Source organism: Bufo gargarizans, chromosome 1 (assembly GCF_014858855.1).
Source record: "Bufo gargarizans isolate SCDJY-AF-19 chromosome 1, ASM1485885v1, whole genome shotgun sequence".
In the NCBI taxonomy this organism is placed as follows: Eukaryota; Metazoa; Chordata; class Amphibia; order Anura; family Bufonidae; genus Bufo; species Bufo gargarizans.
In genome coordinates, this window is record NC_058080.1 from 348,588,473 (window position 1) to 348,611,220 (window position 22,748).

The 22,748-nt window shown below is 45.4% G+C and overlaps 1 protein-coding gene across 4 annotated transcripts in view; it reads left to right on the forward strand.

Moving 5' to 3' along the window:
• The window catches only part of SIRT6 (sirtuin 6), a 106,387-nt gene that overhangs the window by 53,314 nt on the left and 30,325 nt on the right, over window positions 1–22,748 (forward strand). For 3 of the 4 annotated variants that reach the window (XM_044268414.1, XM_044268406.1, XM_044268422.1), the window contains 3 exons: window positions 5,915–6,010; window positions 9,028–9,108; window positions 9,197–9,320. In XM_044268414.1, the coding sequence (XP_044124349.1) occupies window positions 5,915–6,010; window positions 9,028–9,108; window positions 9,197–9,320 (301 nt within the window). The remainder of the gene's footprint in view (window positions 1–5,914; window positions 6,011–9,027; window positions 9,109–9,196; window positions 9,321–22,748) is intronic. The other variant, XM_044268426.1, reaches the window with a different exon arrangement.

Here is a 22,748-nt window from a genome sequence, read left to right on the forward strand (position 1 = left end):
TTCTGGCCAATGTGGGGTGCCTCTCCTTAATGCACACTTAACCCTTGGCATACTCTTTAATGCTTTTAATTTGCTTTCCAGTCGCAAACCATCTTTTCTGTTACTCCAGATTGTCTTGCAGCAGCGCAGTTATTATGTTCCATGGCAAAGTTTACAACTTTAAATTTGAAACTGGCTTCATATTTCTTTCTTCTTGCTGGTAGAGCCATGATGGGGTCTTGACTGTTAGCCATTTGTATACTGTACTGTATGTACTGGCGCTATACTGTATGAACCGATGCAGATACTGGTGCTGTACTGTATGTACAGGTACAGATACTGGTGTTGTACTGTATTCACCACCACATGTATTTGCTCCCCAGATAGACTCAGTTTTTTCACCACAGAGATATTGCACACCAAACTTCATTAGAGATCCGCCAACATTAGAATTGGCTGAAGTGCAGATGCTCCTGCTTCCCCCTGCCTTCCCTCAGAATCGCCACTCCAACCCAGTATACAACAACCAGCCAATCACAGCAAGCGATGTATCGGTATTTTCTGTGCACACTGCATACAAAGCCTGCTTGGATTGGGTGGGTCAGCTCTCCCTGCCTGCCCAGCCCTCCCTGTCTTCAAGACTATCTGAGCGGTAGTACGAAATGTGATACTGCCCGCATGAGAAAACCACTGAGAGCAGGAAGAGGGGACTGCTTCAGGAGCAGCAGGCCGGGATGCAGCACACGGTGGCTCAGCTAGAGGGCGCCTGTCCCTGAAGCTGGAGAAGGACAGCTTCTCCAGTCTTGCTAGGAAGTAAGTTTCAGCACGCTGTATACCGGCATATGAGACGACACCCGGCGTATAAGACGACCCCCGACTTTTGAGAAGATTTTCATGTGTTAAAAAGTAGTCTTATACGCAGGAATATATCAGTAGTATGTAAATTCCAGTACGTCTTGTGATGGAGTATTGGGTACTGGGAATAGGAAATCTCAGAAGTGCAGTGGATGTAAGCCAATTAGATGTGGAGACCTAAAACTGAATTAGTGTGGGGGTAGAACAACATACCAGTTGACTGGCACTGCCCATACTATAAATTAAGTAGACAGCCATGTGGCATATGATCTAGGATCTGAAAAGAGAAAAGAATCAGAAGAGACACAGAACAAGAAAAGCATAATTAACTGTCCATGACACTCCTCTCATTCTTGTGAGGAGTCTTCGGATTTGGCATTTCCTGAAACCTCAATTTCTTGGACTTCTGCAATGGTGGTAAATAAGGAAGTGGAGTGTCCTCCTCTTGGTTGTTTGTCCAATCCTTTTATTTGTAGATCCTCTATATTCAGCTTATTGAGGACGGTGGGAAGATCTTCTAGAGTTTTAATGATCAAAGGTTTGCCTTTGTGTGTGAGCAATAGGCCGATTTTGGTTAAAGCCATTTGTGTTTTTATGTTTCTTTCCCTGAGTGGTGTTGTGTGGGGGTGTAAGTTATTTCTCAGACTTAACCTGGAAATGTCCTAATAGATGTCACTGCCATCTTGCTCTATTTTCTTGGCTATTCTGTACTTTTTGAGAATTTCTTCTTTTATACCGTAACTCAGTAAAATGGCACAATATGTTGTGTGGTTGTTCTTTTTCAGCTGATCTGGGCCTATAGACCTTGTGTTCCCCTTCTATGCCTACATCTTGTGGCTCCTGGTTACCCAAAAGTTAGTTGAACATCTAAGATAGTGTTTCAGGAATATCTTTGTCCTCCACCGACTCTGACATTCCTTTAATTCGCAGAATATTGTGGTGAGCTCTTTTCTCTAGATCGGTATGGAGTCTTAACATGTAAACTTTTTCAGTTTACCAATCCTATGTGCAGGCTGGTCAGCATGTGATATGATTGAGGAGGTGGATTCTTTCAGTTCATTAAGCCTGCTAAATATTTGCTTGACGTCTGCCTTAATTTCCTGTAACTCCTCCATTGCTGTTTTGGTGAATTCTTTAAATTCATTTAATAGTTCTCGTATTTCTAAGATGTCGGGGTTGGTGTCCACCTCGTCGCTGTGTGACGAGTCTGTCTAGACTGCAACTGTTTTGTTGGAGTCCGTGTTATGTTTTGGGAGTTCAAGGATCTTTTTAGTGTTTTGGGGCCTTTTGCACCATCCTCCAGAAATTTAGGCTTCCCATGGCTCTTGACTGTTTGCAGTGCTGGGGTCAGAAGTTACTTCAATAGAAGATCATGTCTCTCTCTGCTGCTTTCAGCTCAACGTTAAATACATTTGTATTCACACCTAGTGGTTTTATGAGCAATCCCCCCATTGCTCTGGGTTTCAGTATAGGTCACTGCTATGAGATTTAGGAAGTGCATTGAGAAAGTCTAGCTGGGATAATACACTGAGTGCTGTGGCGGTGCTTGACTGGCATGTCTGTGCAGTAAATACATTTCTTTGTTTATATCAGCGACTTCCTCCGTAATAATGACACACGCACTATAGGGCCTGGCTTAGCTTCTCACGTTAGACAGCAGAATAAATGCCTTCTGTAGTTGCCGAAGAGTTGATCGGAACACAATGTTTGGGTGCTGTGTGCAAATTAAGCTCTGTATGCCAGTCCGCAAGCCTCATGATGTCTTTGCGACAAAACTTTAAGCCATGGCTTGGAAGCTTCCGCTAGGCTGTAATTATAAAATGTCCCGGATCTTGAAAATAAAATGATGAGCATGATCACAGTCAGACAATTTGTTAATTGATGCTGGTTTTATGGCTTGAAACCCCTGAATTTGAAGGTAAAAAAAAATATAGTTCACAAGATGCATCTGCTTCGGCCGGCCGGAAACTCTACCCCCAGTTCTGGGTTGATTCCTGACCTTTCTCAGAATCATCCTTACCCCACGAGGCAAGATCTTATATGGAACCCCAGACCAAGGAAGATTGACAGTCATCATGCATTTCTTCAATTTTTTTTTTTTTTTTATAATTGCGCCAACCATAGGCGTGCGCACGGGGTGTGCCTGGGCACACCCTAATCACACCTCCGTGCCCAGCCTCCTGCACTGCCGCTTGAGCCCCGGCTGTCCCGCACAGCCACAATGATATCTTCAGACTGCTCCCATGCTCCGTGTCCCAGCAGCTGGCTGCGTAACGTCACTCACTCCGACGTCACGCACCTGCTCCATTAATAAAGTGGGAGGAGCAGACGCGCGTGGCGTGACGGAGTGATGTCACGTTACGCTGCCGCCTGCCCAGTGATTGTGGATTACTAGCTGGAGTCTACCAGTAAGTAGTTTATTACAACACTTTGCTTGCATAAGACCCCGGCGACCTCCACCCCTGGGGGTCACTGTCAGGGACACTGTTATAGGGGGGGATCTGTGGATGATGATACATATATAGCACAAGATGCTGCTATATATGTGTCATCCACAGATCCCCCTGGCCCCACATAACAGTGTAATCCACAGACCCCCCCCGCATCTGTGTCAGATTCCTCATAGATACCCCCATAACAGTTCCTTCCACAAATATCTTCTTAATAGACTGTTAAGGGGATATCTGTGGTCTGTGGATAGCACTGTTATGGGGGCATCTGTGTGGAATATGACCCTGTTATGGGGGGGATCTGTGGATGATGCACTGTTGATAACAGTGCGTCATCCGCAGATGCCCCCATAACCGTGCGTCATCCGCAGATGCCCCCATAACCGTGCGTCATCCGCAGATGCCCCCATAACCGTGCGTCATCCGCAGATGCCCCCATAACCGTGCGTCATCCGCAGATGCCCCCATAACCGTGCGTCATCCGCAGATGCCCCCATAACCGTGCGCCTGCGCACTGAGGAGAGACAGAAAGGAGGGGAAAGAATCTGCGGAAGCAAGCAGAGGACGGCACAGCAGACGACTGAACAGCTTCTTTTGTAAGTAAATTGTTTTATTTTTTTGTCTTTTATTATATTCTGGCTTTTGTTTAAAGGGACAGTAAAAAAAATTTTTTTGTTTTGTTTTTAGCTATGTATGATGCTTTTTGATAAATAAATGTATTGGTGCTGTAATGTGGACCCCAGGCCTCTCTGATGTCCTGCAGGCTGGGCTGGCGCTGTGGCAGCATACGGTTGGTCAGGCAGCAGAAAGGCTCTGGGGCTGTCATTGTGCTCTGGAACTTTTCCCTTCACAGCCACTGCTATCTCTCTCTCGTACAGTGCAGACTCTGCAGGAGGCATTCCATTTGCTCTCCGTCCTAATAGAAGTCTATGGGAATCAAAACGGATCCATCTGGTTCCCGTTATGCAAGACGGAAAACAAAGTCCTGTCGACAGGATAACAGCATAACGGGACCCAGACGGATTGGTTATGCTTTCTCATAAACTTCTATTAGGACAGAGCAAAACGGAATGCCTCTTAAAGGTTTCCGTTTTGCATTCCATCTGGCCATTCTATTATATATTATGTTTGAAACGGAACCTATAACGGAATGGCATAACGCAGATGTAAACCCACCCTTAGGAATAGATTATTTCTCAATACTCAAGCGTAGCGAGGAAGAAAGGAAAACTCTTGAAAGCTTGTCTTTTTTAAGTAGTAGGTTAGTACAATAAAAATTGACACACTGTTATGGAGGATCTGTGGATACAGTATGTATGTATGTGTGTATATATATATATATATATATATATATATATATATATATATATATATATAATATATGTATATATATGTGTGTGTGTATATGTATATATATATATATATATATATATTACACACACGCACGCGCGTCGTGTGTGTTTGTGCTTTAGGGTGCACACCCTAATGTAATAGGCTGCGCACGCCTATGGCGCCAACAGTTTTTACCTTCTCGCGAAGCTTCTTGCCTATTGTCTTGTAACCCATCCCAGCCTTGTGCAGGTCTACAATTGTGTCCCTGGTGTCCTTAGACAGCTCTTTGATCTTGGCCATGGTGGAGAGGTTGGAGTGTAATTGTGTGTGTGTGTGGGGACAGGTGTCTTTAAAACAGGTAACAAGTTCAAACAGGTGCAATTAATACAGGTAATGAGTGCAGAGTAGGAGGGCTTCTTAAAAAAAAAAAACTAACAGGTCTGCGAGAGCCTGAATTCTTGCTGGTTGGTAGGTGATCAAATACTTATTCATGCAATAAAATGCAAATTAATAATTAAAAAATCACACAATGCAATTTTTCTGGATTTTTTTTTTTTTTTCAGATTCTGTTGGTATACCTACGATAAAAATTACAGACCTCTCCATTCTTTGTAGGTGGGAAAACTTTAAAAATTGCCAGTGTATCAAATACTTATTTTACCCATTGTAGCTATTGGCTGACTACTATCTAATGTTTGACCAGTGCGGAGAACAAGGAGAGAGAAGCTTTTGCATATTAGACACAGACTGCTTGCTGGATACAGATTCCTAGAAGATAGAACACAGGACTCTGTCTGCTGTAGAGCTTTTCTACCAGTTGTAGGAGTGTGCAGCAGAGCTGCCTGCACTGCCGCAGCTCAAAAAGGAGGACTTTGAAAATGTAGCAATGAGAGCTTTTGCGCATCTGTCTTAATTTTTCCCCTATTTAGAACTATTGATGTTGATTTTATAACTGTTTGACTCTAAACGGGTTCTCTAGCTCTTTACCAAATTTTGGTTCTCCCCAGACCTGTGGAGAGAAATTTATGGAGGTCACACATGCCACTGCAGCTGTGGACGCAGTGATGACATGTCACCTGGATGGCATGTCACTGGGTCAAGTGCCGCCTGGGGGATATGTCAACCCTGCTGCCTCGTCTGTATGTACCAGAAGTTTACAGGCGGGGACATAAAAGGAGCTGGAACCGAGCGTTGGGGAAAGGGGGAGAGCCAAATTTTGTTAAAAATCAGGAGAAACCCTTAACAGTTTTTGTTTGTTTGACTTTTGATGAAGGTTAAAATAAGTTTTTGCCTTACAGACAGTATGTTCGAGATAATGTGGTTGGAACCATGGGGTTGAAACCTACTGGTAGACTCTGTGATGTGCACAAAGTAAGAGGCCTACGAGCTTGCAGGTAAATATGTAGCTCCTGAATAAGGTGGTAGCTCCAATGAATGGTAGTTGATAGCTCTCATCATGGGACTGCCAGGCCTGGTTTTATATATGACAAACACAACCAGTTTAGGCTACTTTCACACTAGCGTTTTTGCTGGATCCGGCAGGGTTCAGCAAAAATGCTTCTGTTACTGATAATACAACCGTCTGCGTCCGTTATGAATGGATCGGTTGTATTATCTTAAAAGCCAATGGGGGACGGATCCGTTTTCAATTGGGTCAGAGAAAACTGATCCGTCCCCATTGACTTGCATTGTGGTTCATGACTGATCAGTCTTGCTCCACATCCCAGGACGGAAAGCAAACGGAAGCGTTTTTTCCGGTATTGAGACCCTATGGCTGATCTCAACACCAGCAAACATTAACACTAGTGTGAAAGTAGCCTAAGGCCTCATGCACACGACCGTTGTGTGCATCCGTGGCCGTTGTGCCGTTTTCAGTTTTTTTTCGCGGACCCATTGACTTTCAATGGGTCTGTGGAAATATCGGAAAATGCACCGTTTTGCAGCCGAGGCCATGATCCGTGTATCCTGTCCGTCAAAAAAATAAGACCTGTCCTATTTTTTTGACGGACAACGGTTCACGGACCCATTCAAGTCAATGGGTCCGTGAAAGAACATGGATGCACACAAGATTGGCATCCGTGGCCGTAGGTTGCTTTCATACAGACGGATCCGAAGATCCGTCTGCATAAAAGCTTTTTCTGATCTAAGTTTTCACTTCGTGAAAACTCATTTCCGACAGTATATTCTAACACAGAAGCGTTCCCATGGTGATGGGGACGCTTCTAGTTAGAATACACTGCAAACTTTATACAAGACTGCCCCCTGCTGCCTGGCAGCACCCGATCTCTTACAGGGGGATATGATAGCACAATTAACCCCTTCAGGTGCGGCACCTAAAGGGGTTAATTGTACTATCATATTCCCCTGTAAGAGATCAGGGCTGCCAGGCAGCAGGGGGCAGACCCCCCCCCCCTCCCCAGTTTGAATATCGTTGGTGGCACAGTGTGCGCCCACCATCGCCCCCCCCCCTCCCTCCCTCTATTGTAATAAATCGTTGATGGCACAGTGTGCCCCCACCATCGCCCCCCCTCCCTCCCTCTATTGTATTAAATCGTTGGTGGCACAGTGTGCCAACCACCATCGGCCCCCCTCCCTCCCTCTATTGTATTAAATCGGAGGCCGCACACTGCCACCAATGTTACTGCTATAGAGGGTGGGGGGGGGGGGGGGCGATGGTGGTTGGCACACTGTGCCACCAACGATTTATTACAATAGAGGGAGGGATGGGGGGGCGATGGTGGGCGCACACTGTGCCACCAACGATATTCAAACTGGGGAGGGGGGGGGGGGCTGCCCCCTGCTGCCTGGCAGCCCTGATCTCTTACAGGGGAATATGATAGTACAATTAACCCCTTTAGGTGCCGCACCTGAAGGGGTTAATTGTGCCATCATATCCCCCTGTAAGAGATCGGGTGCTGCCAGGCAGCAGGGGGCAGTCTTGTACAAAGTTTGTAGTGTATTCTAACTAGAAGCGTCCCCATCACCATGGGAACGCCTCTGTGTTAGAATATACTGTCGGATCTGAGGTTCACGAAGTAGCTCATATCCGACAGTATATTCTAACATAGAGGCGTTCCCATGGTGATGGGGACGCTTCAAGTTAAAATATACCATCGGATTGGAGAAAACTCCGATCCGATGGTATAAAAGAACTCCAGACTTTACATTGAAAGTCAATGGGGACGGATCCGTTTGAAATGGCACCATATTGTGTCAACATCAAACTGATCCGTCCCCATTGACTTGCATTGTAATTCAGGACGGATCCGTTTGGCTCCGCACGGCCAGGCGGACACCAAAACAACTTTTTTTTCATGTCCGTGGATCCTCCAAAAATCAAGGAAGACCCACGGACGAAAAAACGGTCACGGATCACGGACCCCGTTTTTGCGGACCGTGAAAAAAAACTGTCGTGTGCATGAGGCCTTATACTGGGGAACAGACTCTAGATGGGGTTGCAAGGGCAATTACACCATGGTTGTGATGGTTTTTAGAGCACAGCAGCATGATATAGGGTGTAACCGGGATAATTACTACCACCAGTGGACTAACAAGCAGAATGGAACTTTTAAAGAGGGTTTTCCAAGACACAAACGTGTTCCCTATCCATAGAAAAAGGGTATAAGTATCTGATTGTAAGGGTTTGACTTTGACCAGTGGGGCCACCACCGATCATGAGAACAGGAGTCCCGAGTTGGGAGTAAGGCTAGGTCTACACGACGACATTTGTCGCGCGACATTTTGTTGCACTAATGTCGCGCGACAATTTTTATAATGGCAGTCTATGGTGTCGCACTGCAACATGCGACATGTTGCGACAGTCGCAGAAAAATCCATCTTGAATGGATTTTCTGCGACTGTCGCGTCGCAGTCGCAGCATGTCGCATGTTGCAGTGCGACACCATAGACTGCCATTATAAAAATTGTCGCGCGACATTGGTGCAACAAAATGTTGCGCGACAAATGTCGTCGTGTAGACCTAGCCTAACAGTCAAACATGTGGACTGCCGGAGATGGTCTAGCTGTATTAGGTCAGCCAGCCATTGTTGTATGACTTAGTGGCATTGTTTGGTTCACTTTGTGAGCTGCCATATGGGTTTATTCTAATGATGGGAATAAAAATTTTACATTTTAGATAATGGTTTCCACCTTTCTTTTTATGCATTATTGGTGTTGATTTCTTGGTGCAAAAAGTGAGGACCAATAAACAGTCATGTGATTTAGTCCTAATAAGAATCATAACTCTGATCAGTTATTATGGGTTACTGCATATAAACTGTCTACCGCAGCTAGGCAAAAGGGCAAAAACTGACTACAGAATTCATTTACGGTTCGGTTCACATTCATCGGTTTCCTATTATTGAGATTTGGCTGCAACCCAATAAAATTTTTGAATATCATCATATTGCAGGGGAAAACTGGTAGATACAATTCTTGATTGGGAGGATTCTTTGCCGGACAGAGATCTGAATCTAGCAGATGAAGCCTGCAGGTATCTGTTTTTAGTGATTTTATGTTTGCATTCATAGTGTGTGTGTTTTTTATAGTTAAGTCATAATCTGTTTTCTTTTTGTTTCCAGGAAAGCAGATCTGTCTATCACTCTTGGAACATCTTTACAAATTAAACCCAGTGGGAATCTTCCTTTATTGACTAAACGTAAGGGTGGAAAACTGGTAATAGTAAATTTACAGCCAACCAAACATGTGAGTTTCTGAACAAAATTTGTAGTGTTTGTTTAACCCCTTCTCGACTGCAATCCATCTATATACGTGCTATTTACATATGCACTGTGCAGCTAGCATGTGTATAGACGTCAGGCAGCTCTATAATCCAAGCACTGCAAAACGCTTGGATTAAAGCTTCTGCCCCAGCACTGCTGCTGTCACGGACAGCATACAGTGCAGTAATGCTGGCAAGGGACCAATCGGAGTGGTCCCTTGCCGGCAATCGATCCAATTGGTTAGTCTGCGCATACTAACCAAACGGATCGAGGCAGTGAAAAAATGCCTGCTCTAGGCTCTGATCTGCGCTTTGCAGATCAGAGCCTGAAATCAGGTAATGTGTCCAGGTGCCCCCCCGATCTGTGCCTCCCCGCCTGCCCCTGATGCAGTTCCCCGCCGCCCCCATCCATATTTGTGTATCCTGCCCCTGATGCGGTCTGCCCCTTCCCCGCCCCATACTTTCATCTTGCCCCCATTTGTGCCCCCTCAATACTGGCCGTACCTCCCCCCTTTCCAGCGCTGCCCCTGATGCTCCATTCCTGAGCCGCCGCCATCAGCAGAGAGTGTCAGCTGTATGCTGACACTCTGCTGTAACCCCTTAGATGCTGCGGTAAAAATAAAAAAATAAATGTAAATAAAAAGAAGTAAATAAATACACATATTAGGTATCACCGCATCCGTAACGACAGTCTCTATAAATATATCGCATGATGGACCCCGTCCGATAAACACTATTAAAAAAAAAAAAAAAAAAAACTGTGTAAAGAAAAAGCCATTTTTGCCGCCTTACATCACAAAAAGTGCAACACCAAGCGATCAAAAAGGTACAAGTCAAACAAAATGGTACTAATAAAACAGTCACCTCATCCCGCAAAAAATAAGACCCTACATAAGAAAATCGCAAAAAAAATAAAAAAAAAATATAGTTCTTAAAACATTGAGACACTAAAACATATATCATTTTATTTATTTTTTTAAATATGCTATTATTGTGTTAGTGGGAAAAAAAAAAGTGTACATATTGGGTATCGCCGCATCCCTAACATGCTCGATAAAAATATCACATGACCCAACCCCTCAGGTGAACACCGTAATTGGATTGGTCTGACTAAGTTTACCTTAGTTCCCTAGTTAATACTTTTGTATAGTTTTGAATTACCTAGTAATTGCAGCATGTTCTTTCCTTCCCCCAGGCATTTCAGTGGTGCGGCTAAAATAGGTGTCCTCCGTCTCCTATGTTCTATATACGGAGGACGTAGTAGTGGGCAGTCCCAAATGCTGTGTGTGCGCTCCTGTCAGACCAGGATGGCGCCACTATTCACTCCAAAAATTTGCGGTTAGAATATTTGCGCTAAAAATTTGCGATTACGCAGGAGAAATAGGGGGCGTGTTGAGGTCTGGAGAAAGCAGATTGACTGGGGTGAGGCTGAGCGTTCCCGAGACGAGCCAAATAAATTCTGTGTAGTTAGGGAGGGAGGTCTTGGCCTCAGGGTAAGGGCATCTGTGGCCATCTTGAGAAGTCAGAAAGAAGTCTTCTGAGGAGCGGTTGCTATGGACGGAATCTTTTTAACCAAGTGGTATGTGAACACAATAATTAGTGATTATGGAATATCACCACAGCAGCAACAACATATGTGAAAATGGAATTTTGAATGAAAATATGACAGTTATCCTTTAACCCCTTAAGGACTCAGCCCTTTCACCTTAAGGACTTGGCCATTTTTTGCAAATCTGACCAGTGTCACTTTAAGTGCTCATAACTTTAAAACGCTTTGACTTACCCAGGCCGTTCTGAGATTTTCTTTTTCCGTCACATATTGTACTTCATGACACTGCTAAAATTGGGTCAAAAAAGTTAATTTTTTTGCATGAAAAAATTCAATTTTTACCCCAAATTTTGAAAAATTTGCAAATTTCAAAGTTTCAGTTTGTATACTTCTGTAATACATAGTAATACCCCCAAAAATTGTGATGATTTTACATTCCCCATATGTCTAATTCATGTTTGTAGCATTTTGGGAATTTATATTTTATTTTTGGGGGATGTTACAAGGCTTAGAAGTTTATAAGCAAATTTTTAAATTTTTCATAAATCTTCAAAATCCCACTTTTTATGGACCAGTTCAGGTTTGAAGTCATATTGTGAGGCTTAGATAATAGAAACCTCCCAAAAATGACCACCCCATTCTAGAAACTACACCCCTCAAGGTATTCAAAACCGTTTTTTCAAACTTTATTAACCCTTTAGGTCTTCCACAAGAGTTAACGGCAGATTGAGAAACAATTTCGAACTTTCAATTTTTTTGGGAAAATTTTCCAATATAATAAATTTTTTCCAGGAGTAAAACAAGGGTTAACTGCCAAACAAAACTCAAAATGGGTTGCCCTGATTCTGTAGTTTGCAGAAACACCCCATATGTGGTCGTAAACTACTATTTGGCTAAACGGCAAGACATAGAAGGGGAACGTCATATGGTTTTTGGAAGGCAGATTTTGCTGGACTGGTTTATTTACAACTCCAATAAACTCCATAAAAGTGACCCCATCTAGGAAACTATGGGATAAGGTGGTTGTTGTTTTGGGACTATTTTTAGGGGTAAATATGATTTTTGGTTGCTCTATATGACTTTTTTTGAGGCAATGTAACAAAAAAATTAAATTCTAAAATTATTTCTCCAGTCGCTATTTAGTTTTGTGGAACACCTAAAGGGTTAACATAGTTTGTAAAGTAACTTTTGAATACCTTAAATAGACAAACTCCAGCGTAATTTGAAAGCTTGTTTTTCTTTTTATTGAATAGATATTGCGGCTTCAATGTTGTAATGTTCCGCCCTTTTGGTCTTCTTCAGACTGCCGTAAACATAAGATATATTGTTTTGAATACCTTGAGGGGTGTAGTTTCTTAGATGGGATCTCTTTTTAGGAGTTTCTAGTCTAGGCTACATCAGGGGGGGCTTCTAATGGGACATGGTGTCAAAAAAAAAAAAACTGTCCATCAAAATCTGCCTTCCAGAAACCGTATGGAGTTCCCTTCGTTCTATGCCCTGCCGTGCGGCTATATAGCCATTTACGACCACATATGGGGTGTTTCTGCAAACTACAGAATCGGGGCAATAAATATTTAGTTTTGTTTGGCTGTTAACCCTTGCTTTATTACCGGCAAAAAGGATTCAAATGGAAATTTTGCCCAAAAATAGGTGTTTCCATTACGCCCCATGACAGCACCTGTGAGAGATCCTCCTCCCTCCGGACAGGAAACAGGAACTTCCCAGATCTTTAAATTGGTCCCGTGCCTTCTACCTTCAGTTCTTTCCTGTTTCCTGTCCAGGGACAGGAGGATTTCTTTCCAGGTCTATTCCTTGGCTGCAGGACCTCTAGGGTTAAGACCGAAACCTAGTGGAGGTACCTGTCGGCGTAAGTCTCCACTAGGAGCCGCTGAGAAGCCCGGCGTCTGGTCCCTTCTTCGGAGCCATGGGGGGATACCTGGGCTGCCTCGTGTCCCTGCCTGCCGGCGAAGTTACGGCATGAGGGGGGAGGTGCGTCTTCCCCTCTCATTGAGGCTGGCTGTGTGGACGTGCGCGTCGCACCGGAAGTGACGCGTGCGTTCCATCGGCCGGAAGGGGAGGAGCCTAACATGGGGGCGCTGCGCGGCCCATTTGAAAAAGGGAACGCCGGCCAGCCGGCGTGGTGGTGAGTGGCAGCAGGAGCGATCGGGACGCAGGCGGCAGCTACAGCCCTCAATTGGCCCCCCTTTACGCAGCATTATGATGCAGGAAGTAGGGGATGCACAACAGCGCACCGACGGACAGGAGCAGCTTTTGGAACCAAGCATGGTACTCCTGGGGGTAAGAGGGGTTAACCCCCACCATCTCCCTTTGGGGAGTTTGTTTTTATGGTCAGGTTAAGCTGATGGGTTGTTTTATTAAATGCAGGCTAAAGAGCACCCAAAGAAAGCTTCCCACAAAAGAGCTAAGGAGTGCGGAATTTGCAAGAGGAAGTTGGATCCATCTTACTCCAAGACATGTTGTCAACCATGTCTGGATAAGTTAGTGGCCGAGGAGTCGCCATCTTTATTACAGAGTATCCAGAATTTAGTAAAAAATGAAGTCCGTTCGTCAGTAGAGGAGCTTAAAAAATCCCTGCCTAGCTCATCCAGGCATAGGAGGCCCCAGGTGGTAGCGGAGGATACGGTGGACTCTGGGTCTGAGGAAGGCGCTATTGCAGACTCGGATTCCTCTTCTGAGGATTTGACAGGGAAGCCGTTGTTTAGAGTAGAAGATACGGACCTGTTATTGAAGGCGGTTAGATCCACGATGGAGCTTGAGGAGGAAAAGGAGTCCAGGTCTAGACCAGAGCTAATGTTTGAGAGCCTAAAGCCTAAAAAGTCTAGGGTTTTCCCCATTCAGGACTGTATCAAGGATCTGATTAAACGTGAATGGGAGAAGCCCGATAAAAAATTCTTTATCCCTAGAGCGGTCAAGAGAAAGTACCCCTTCGATGATCAGGAAGTGTCAGCTTGGCAGGAGGTACCGAGGGTAGACGCTCCCGTAGCCAAGATAAATAAGAAGTCAGCTCTCCCATTTGAGGATCTAGGGTCCCTTAAAGATCCCATGGACAAAAGGGCTGATGCTTACCTAAGGAAGAACTGGGAAGCTTCCACTTCTGCCTTTAAGCCAAATATAGCGACTACCTCGGTGGCTAGGTCATTAAAGCTCTGGTTGGAGGAATTAGAGTCTCATATAGAGAATAAGACTCCTAGGGATCAGCTGCTGCAGGCGATACCAACTATGTCCAGTGCAGTGGACTTTATCTCTGATGCCTCCGCTGACGCATTGAGGCTTTCCGCTAGGGCGGCTGCACTCTCCAATTCGGCCAGAAGGTCGTTATGGTTGAAAGGGTGGAAGGGCGATGTAGCTTCAAAATCTAAACTTTGTGCCTTACCTTGCCAAGGGGGCTTTCTATTCGGATCAGCCTTAGATGACATTTTAGATAAGGCATCCGATAGGAAAAAAGGTTTTCCAGCACCGTCCTTTCCTAAACAGGGGAAGCCTTTTCGGAGTAATGAAAGAAGGAAGGCTTTTGGGGATCAAAAGAAAAGGAGGGAGTGGAGATCTGATAAATCAAAAAGTGTGCTGTTTAAATCCAGACCTCAAGCCTCAAGTTCCACTCAACAATGACGCCAGACCCCAAGTGGGCGGTCGTCTTTCTTTATTTTTTCCAGCCTGGCGAAATATTACCGCAAGCGCTTGGGTAAAGGATATTATAAAGGAAGGCTATCGCCTAGACTTCAAGAGACTACCGCCCAGGACTTTCAAAGTTACTTCATTGAACCAAAATTCTCCAAAACAGGTGGCGCTTTTGGAGGAAATAAACAGCCTCCGGGAAAAGGCAGTCCTTGTTCCAGTCCCAGAGGACGAACAAGGAGAGGGATTTTATTCAACCCTATTTCTGGTCCCCAAGCCCAACGGAACGTTCAGACTGATTATAAATTTGAAGGGTCTCAACCAGTATCTGTCCTATCAGAAATTCAGGATGGAGTCCATCTCCTCCACGGTCCTCCATCTGTTCCCCAACTGTGTGATGGCCTCAATAGACATAAAAGATGCCTACTACCACGTGCCCATCCATCCCTTGTCCCAAAGATACCTGAGGGTGGCAGTGAAGATAGGGGAGTCAATTGTTCATTTACAGTTCAGAGCTCTTCCTTTCGGGGTATCACAGGCGCCGAGGCTCTTCACGAAGCTGATGGCGGAGGTAATGGCAGAAGTAAGGAGGTCGGACATCATTATAGTCTCATACCTGGACGACCTTCTCTTGGTAGGGCAGTCCCCAGAGCAGCTGGAATCTCACATACAGAAGGTCCTGGGGATCCTGACGAGCCTGGGCTGGCTAATAAATTGGGACAAATCATCCCTGATTCCAACATCCAGATGTGTTTTCCTAGGCATCCTGTTAGACTCTCAGACTCAGAAATCTTATCTTCCAGCAGTCAAGAAGGAGGGGATTCAGCAAAAGATCAGGTCCTTCAGCAAGATCAAAGAAGTCCCCCTAAGAAAAGCGATGTCTATTCTGGGTCTGATGACGGCCTGTATTCCAGCAGTGAGGTGGGCCCAATTCAGGTCCAGAATACTGCAATGGCTCATTCTGTCCAAATGGGATGGGAGGTCGCTATCCCTAGATCACAAGATTGTGGTCCCGGGGTCAGTAACCCGATCCCTAGCTTGGTGGCTAAAGGCTTCGAACCTCGATCAGGGGGTAGAGTGGGTGAGACACGACCCATTAATAATAACTACCGATGCAAGCCCTTGGGGATGGGGGGCCCATTCAGTTTTGGGGTTTTTCCAAGGTCCTTGGTCAAAAGACCAGGGTGCTCAGTCCCAAAATGCCAGGGAGTTAAGAGCGGTCCTGTGCGCACTAGAGAAGAGTCTCCCCTTTTTGTCTCAAAAACATGTCAGGATCCTATCAGACAACGCCTCGGTGGTGGCTTATATAAACAAACAAGGGGGGACAAGATCCTATCAACTAATGGAGCTGGCATCCAGGATTTTCTCGTTAATGCAGGGGAAAGCTCTGTCTCTCTCGGCCGTTCATCTGAAAGGCTCAGAGAATCTCCAGGCGGACTTTCTCAGCAGCCACAGATTCAGTCAGGCAAATTGGTGTCTGAATCAAGAAGTGTTTCACCAGATACAGGCCCTATGGGGATCTCCTACGATAGATCTATTCGCCTCGGGGGAAAACAAAAAGTGCAAAAAGTTCTTTTCTCTCAGCAGGGAGGATCAGTCGATAGGCACAGATGCGCTCTCACAGACGTGGGGGAAGGGACTAGTCTATGCGTTTCCCCCCATCAGCCTATTGCCCAGAGTGATCCAGAAGATCAGGGGAGAGCAGGCGACTGTGATTCTAATAGCACCTTTTTGGCCCAGAAGAGTCTGGTTTGCTTGGTTGAGGAGACTATCGATAGCAGATCCCTGGGTGCTTCCAGAAAGACAGGACCTATTATATCAGGGCCCTCTACATCATCCGGAAGTCAAGAATCTCCATCTGACAGCTTGGATTTTGAGAGGTCTTTCTTCAGGTCTAGGGGCCTATCAGAGCAGGTCATCGGGACTCTCCTAGCTAGTAGGAAAAAAGTCACCTCCGATATCTACCTGAGGGTATGGAAAACCTTCCTTCGGTTTGCAGGTCCAGGCTTAGACTTGAACTCGCCCAACATCCCGTTAATTTTGAACTTTTTGCAGGAAGGCCTGAACAAAAGACTTAAACCCAGCACTCTCAAGGTGCAGGTCTCGGCACTGAGTGTCCTGTTTGACTTTCGTTTGGCCTCTCATCCTTGGGTCAAAAGGTTCATTAGGGGGTCTTCTAGACTTTGTCCTGTAGTTAGATCTAAGTCAGCCCCATGGGACCTTAACCTGGTTCTTTCTGCTCTAACCAAAGCTCCGTTCGAGCCTCTGGGGGACATCTCCTTAAAGATGCTGTCCTATAAGACTGTATTTTTAGTGGCCATTACATCTGCCAGGCGTGTTGGAGAGCTGTCCTCTTTGTCCTCTTCCCCTCCATATACCCAGATTCTGGAGGATAGGATTGTTCTCAGACCAGACCCTGCGTTCCTGCCCAAAGTAGTGTCGGTGTTTCATAGGTCTCAGGAGATAGTTCTCCCTTCCTTTTGTCAGGACCCAAAGAATGAAGGAGAGAAATCCTTTCATACTTTAGATGTTAGGAGGAGTGTCTGTGAGTATTTAGAATCTACAAAGGACTTTAGAAAGACCCCGCAGCTCTTTGTTCAATTTCAGGGTCAGAACAGGGGCTCCAAGGTTACAAGCCGTACCTTAGCCAGATGGATCAAAAGAGCGATAGGTTTGGCTTATTCACTATCAGATTGTCAGGTCCCTTCAGATTTTTCAGCCCATTCCACCAGGGCAGTAGCCTCTTCCTGGGCAGAAAAAGGGTGCGCTACCATAGAACAGATCTGTAGGGCTGCAACGTGGAGTTCCCCCTCTACGTTTTACAAACACTACAGGTTGGACCTTTCATCTGTGCAGGATATGTCCTTTGGGAGAAAGGTGCTGCAGGCTGCAGTCCCTCCCTAAGAGTTATCTAGTCTAGTCTCTCACAGGTGCTGTCATGGGGCGTAATGGAAATACTTCAATTACTCTTACCGGTAATATGTTTTCCATGAGCCCATGACAGCACCTACATAATTCCCCCCCTAAAAAAAAAAAAAAAATATATATAAAAAAAAAAAAAAAAAATATGTATATATATATCTATATATATATCATTTTTTTATATATAGAGAATAATGGGAAAAAAGAGAAGTCTACTCTTTAGTTTGGTGCCAAAGAAGAGATATGCCTGGCATATATTTGGCGCAGAGTTTTTGTCTATTATGTTTTCTCGCCTATGTTGTTAGTTCTCACTATATATAGGTGTGTTGCTGGTCCCAGGAATCTTGTCAAATACTGAAGGTAGAAGGCACGGGACCAATTTAAAGATCTGGGAAGTTCCTGTTTCCTGTCCGGAGGGAGGAGGATCTCTCACAGGTGCTGTCATGGGCTCATGGAAAACATATTACCGGTAAGAGTAATTGAAGTATTTTGGCACCATTTTTATTTTATATTTTTAACACCGTTCATCCGAGGCGTTTGGTCAAAAGTTATTTTTATAGCGACTACTTTTACGCACGCGACGATGCTCAATATGTATGGCTCTCAGACTTTGGAGACACTAAGCAGGCATCCTAAAACTGCAGCCCCTGCTGATGGCTGTAGGTTGTCTGGGCATGCTGGGAGTTATAGTTTTACAACATCTGGAGGGCCGCAGTTTGAGGATGCCTGCACTAAAACTAATATTTTTTTGGGGGAAAAAAATTGTTTGTCTCAAGTCTGAGAGCCATAGTTTTTTATGTTCTCTAGTGGACTGTTGGGGATTATAAAAATGTAGTACTCCATTGAAGTGTGATACTCCCTGAAGCAATCGATAACGCAGAGGCCCGGATGATCGGGGCACGTGTCGCACTGAGGGGTAGTGTCCTTCCGTATCCCCCTCCTGCGACACACTTTGCACTTTTTTGGGGTTCATCCCTTCTTTCCAGTATGGGGGACCACACATGGAAAGTGTTGGCCAGGGACGATCCGGGCGCCTCCATTTCCCGAGGTACTTCGGCCTGCTCTTTCCCGGTCCGAAAAGATCAGGGCCTTGAGGACTGCCTCATAGAACTGGAGGAATGTCCCTGTGCTGCCAGCGCTTCGGGATAGTACAAAAGAGTTGTACATGGCAACCTGCACCAAGTAGACCGCAACTTTCTTGTACCATGCCCGGGTTTTGCGCATGGCGTTATATGGCTTGAGGACTTGATCAGAGAGATCAACTCCTCCCATATACCGATTGTAGTCGACGATACAATCGGGCTTGAGGACCGTTGCCGTGGTACCTCGCACAGAGACTGACGTGGCGCTGTTAACGTGGATTTTTGACAGCATAAGGACATCCCTCTTGTCCTTATATCTGACCAGCAACAGGTTTCCACTGGTAAGGGCACGGGTCTCACCCCTGGGGATAGGTACCTGGAGGGGGTAGGCAGGGAGGCAGTGTTGATTTTTCCGCACTGTCCCACAAGTGAACGTGGATCTGGCGGCAAGGGACCTGAACAAGGAAATGCTGGTATAAAAGTTAACCACGTACAAGTGGTAACCGTTATCCAGCAGTGGGTACATAAGGTCCCACACGAGTTTCTCCGCTAACACCCAGAGTGGGGGGACATTCTGGGGGTTGAATACGGGAATCTTGCCCCTCGTACACATAAAATTTGTAAGTGTACCCTGAGGTACTCTCACAAATTTTGTATAGCTTCACGCCATACCTCGCCTGCTTTGTGGGAATATATTGGCGGAAACTGAGTCTCCCCTTGAACGCAACGAGAGACTCCTCAACCGCGACCTCCCTTCCAGGTCGTAGGCCTCCATGAATTTGGCCCCAAAGTGATCGATGACCGGCCATATCTTATACAGCCGGTCACAGGCAGGATCACCTCGGGGTGGACATGCTGCATTATCGGAATAATGCAGACATTTCCGGATGGCCTCAAACCGGGGACGTGTCATGACCATACTGTACAGTGGGGTCTGGTATAGGACGTCCCCACTCCAGTATTGCCTGACACTGGGTTTTTGGACTAGACCCATATGTAGCACAAGGCCCCAAAATGTCCTCATCTCGGCTGCACTGACGCCGGTCCAGCCACCGGGTCTAGCCAAAAGTGACGAACTGTTGGGCGTACAGATTCGTCTGCTCCACCATCAGATTCACCAGTAGGTTACTGAAAAAACTAAAATAGTCAATTTCAGTAAACCCCACTGTGGGAATCTGGATTCCAGGATAGATGGATCAAAGAAAGTTTTGAATAAAAGTGCCTTTTTTTTTTTTTTTTTTTTTTTTTTTTTTTCTCCCCCTAACTAACTTTTCCCTTCTTTCCCTGCCTAACGGTGCCTCTCCCTCACTGACCCTAACCTACCTGGGGGGTGATGGATGGGGATTAGGGGGGATTCACGAGCTGGTGCTGGACTATGCTGCCATGTGCTCGTGCAGAACAGGAAGAGGGGAGAGAGGAGCGCAGGAAGTTTGAATCTTGCGCCTCTCCCCCCTGCACCCATCAGCACCCTGGACAGTAGTGTTCAGCACCAGGGCCAGCACCGCCTCTCCAAATCTTCGCACTGCGATTGGTGGTGTGTAATCACGCCACCGATCGCAGTCTTTTTCCGGTTCATCGGGTCACAGGATACCCGGAATGGACCGGAAACACAGAAAACCGCAGGTCTGAATGATTTCAGCCGGCATCACGTTGCGATTATCCCCCGCGGTGCCGGAATCCCGATTTTAAAGTTAGGGCGTACGTTTGCTGTCCACTAAAATTCCTAAGTCCTTTTCCATGTCGGTGTTACCCAGTGTTTCCCAGTGTTATACCATTTAGTATGTACCGGTGACATGTGTTTTTCCTTCCCATGTGGATAAACTTACATTTGTCAGTGTTAAACCTTATCTGCCCAAGCTTCCAATCTATCCAGATATCTTTGTAGTAGTATACTGTCCTCTTCAGTGTTATTACTTTACACAATTTAGGGTCATCTGCAAAAATTTATATTTTGCTGTGCAAGCCTTCTAACAAGAGCATTAAGAAATATATTGAAGAGAATAGGGCCCAATACTGACCCCTGAGGTACTCCACTAGTGACAGTGACCCAATCTGAGTGTGTACCGTTAATAGCCACCATCTGTTTTAGATCACTCAGCCGGTTACTTACCCATATACACACATTTTCTCCCCTGTCCATACATTCTTTGTGGCACAGTATCAACTGCTTTGGAGAGGTCAAGATATATGACCATCCATTGATTCGCCGTGGTAGAGTCTAGAACTCGCCTACTCATAGAAACTGATTAAATTAGTTTGACAGGACCAATCCCTCATGAAGCCATTCTGATGCAGCATTTGCTTATTTCTATTGAGATATAGAGCTTTGGAAAACCCTCAAACAGTTTACCCACAACAGATGATAAACTTACTGGGCTATAGTTTCCGGGCTCTGTTTTTTAACCCCTTTTTGAATATTGGCACCACATTTGCTAAGTGCCAATCCTGTGGAACACTCCGTCAAGAGTCCTTAAAAATCAGAAATAAAGGTCTGTGTATTACACTAAATCTCACTGAATGACGAAACGTTGTAAAGAAATGATAAAATCATGTTTATTAAATATTCTTAAAATACAAGGAGGGACTAATTAATGGACGACTGTCCACACATGAGACCAGTTCAGAAGTGAGTCTAATGTACTGAACAGCTGTGTCGCTGAAAATCTGTGTAACTGGACATCCACATGTGAAAAAGCAAGTCAACCATATACACCACTTAGAACTTATCACCACACCATAGACATTAACAAGTGGTGGTTATTGCACCTCTAATAAACTAGTCCTGCTGCAAAAGGTCAACACCACTAGCTAAGTGTGGTCACAGTATTACCTGCTGGTGCAAGCGGCTAATCGCGCTGGCATATGGGCTGCAATTCTGGCTGTAGCTACCCTACCAAGAGAGACTCTCTGCCCTATGTCCTATAAGAGATTGATATACATCTGCTCACATCCTGGTATGCATCCACATTACAGTGACGGGATGCATCCAGTATCTTAGATGTGAGCACGACTCAATCTCCCATTAAATGTCTAACATCTAAGCCCCCAGTCCTGCTCTACGTGTTTCACCCTAAGTTGGGATCATCAGGAGCATTAAGATATCTGGGCTGCAGACAAACAAAAAACGCGCTAACACTACTTCATTCTCTTAGGATACGGAAGTGTATGCCATCTGAACCTTGTGATTTGTCTATTTCAACCCAATACATTTTTCACCTTCGTGACCAGTCTAATTTAGCAAATTTGATGTGTCACTTTGTGCTATTAACTTTGGAATGCTTTTATTTATCCAAACCGTTCTGAGATTGTTTTCTCAGGACATCTTGTACTTGATGTTATGGGCAAATTCGGGTCCATATATGTGAGATATAGATATAATATTATATTTATATTTATATTCTAATAGCTGCACATACCCCGCACACAGTGCAATAATGCCGGCAAGGGACCAATCAGAGTGGTCCCTTGCCGGCAATCGATGAGATTGGTTAGTCTGCACAGACTAACCAATCGGATCGCGGCAGTGTTAAAATGCCGGTTTCAGGCTCTGATGTGCGCTCTGCAGATCAGAACCTGAAATCGGTGTCCTCGTGCCCCCCGGCCCCCGATCTGTGCCCCCTCCATCTGTTCCCCATCTTTCACAGTGCTGCCCCCTCCTTGACTCCGCCCCCTGCTGACGTGACCCCCCCCCCTTCCAGCGCTGCCCCCTGCTGTTTGATGGCGGCCACTCCTCCATTCCTGAGCCGCCGTCATCATCAGAGTGTCAGCTCTATGCTGACACTCTGCTGTAAGTTCTGTAACCCCATAGATGCCGTGGCATCCATGGGGTTAATAGAGGGAGGGGGCTCCCTCTCTCCACCATCGGGGCTGCTGCGCTGCGATGGCAGCCCCGATGGTTGCCCTGGCAACTGGACGCTTTGCAAAAGCAGCCGCTGTTGCCACCTACAGGGCAAGAGCATTGCAAAGTATAGTACAGCCATCAGCCCTACTGGATCTTCATGATCCAAGAGGGACTTGATAAAAAAAAAAATTGAAAAAAATAAAAGTAAAAATGTAAAAAAAAAAAATTGCCTTTTCCTATAAAAAAAAAGAAACTACACATATTGGGTATCACCGCGTCCGTAACGACCGTCTCTATAAAGATATCACATGATAGACCCCATCCGATAAACACCATAAAAAATAAAAAATAAACGGTGTAAAAGCCATTTTTGTCACCTTAC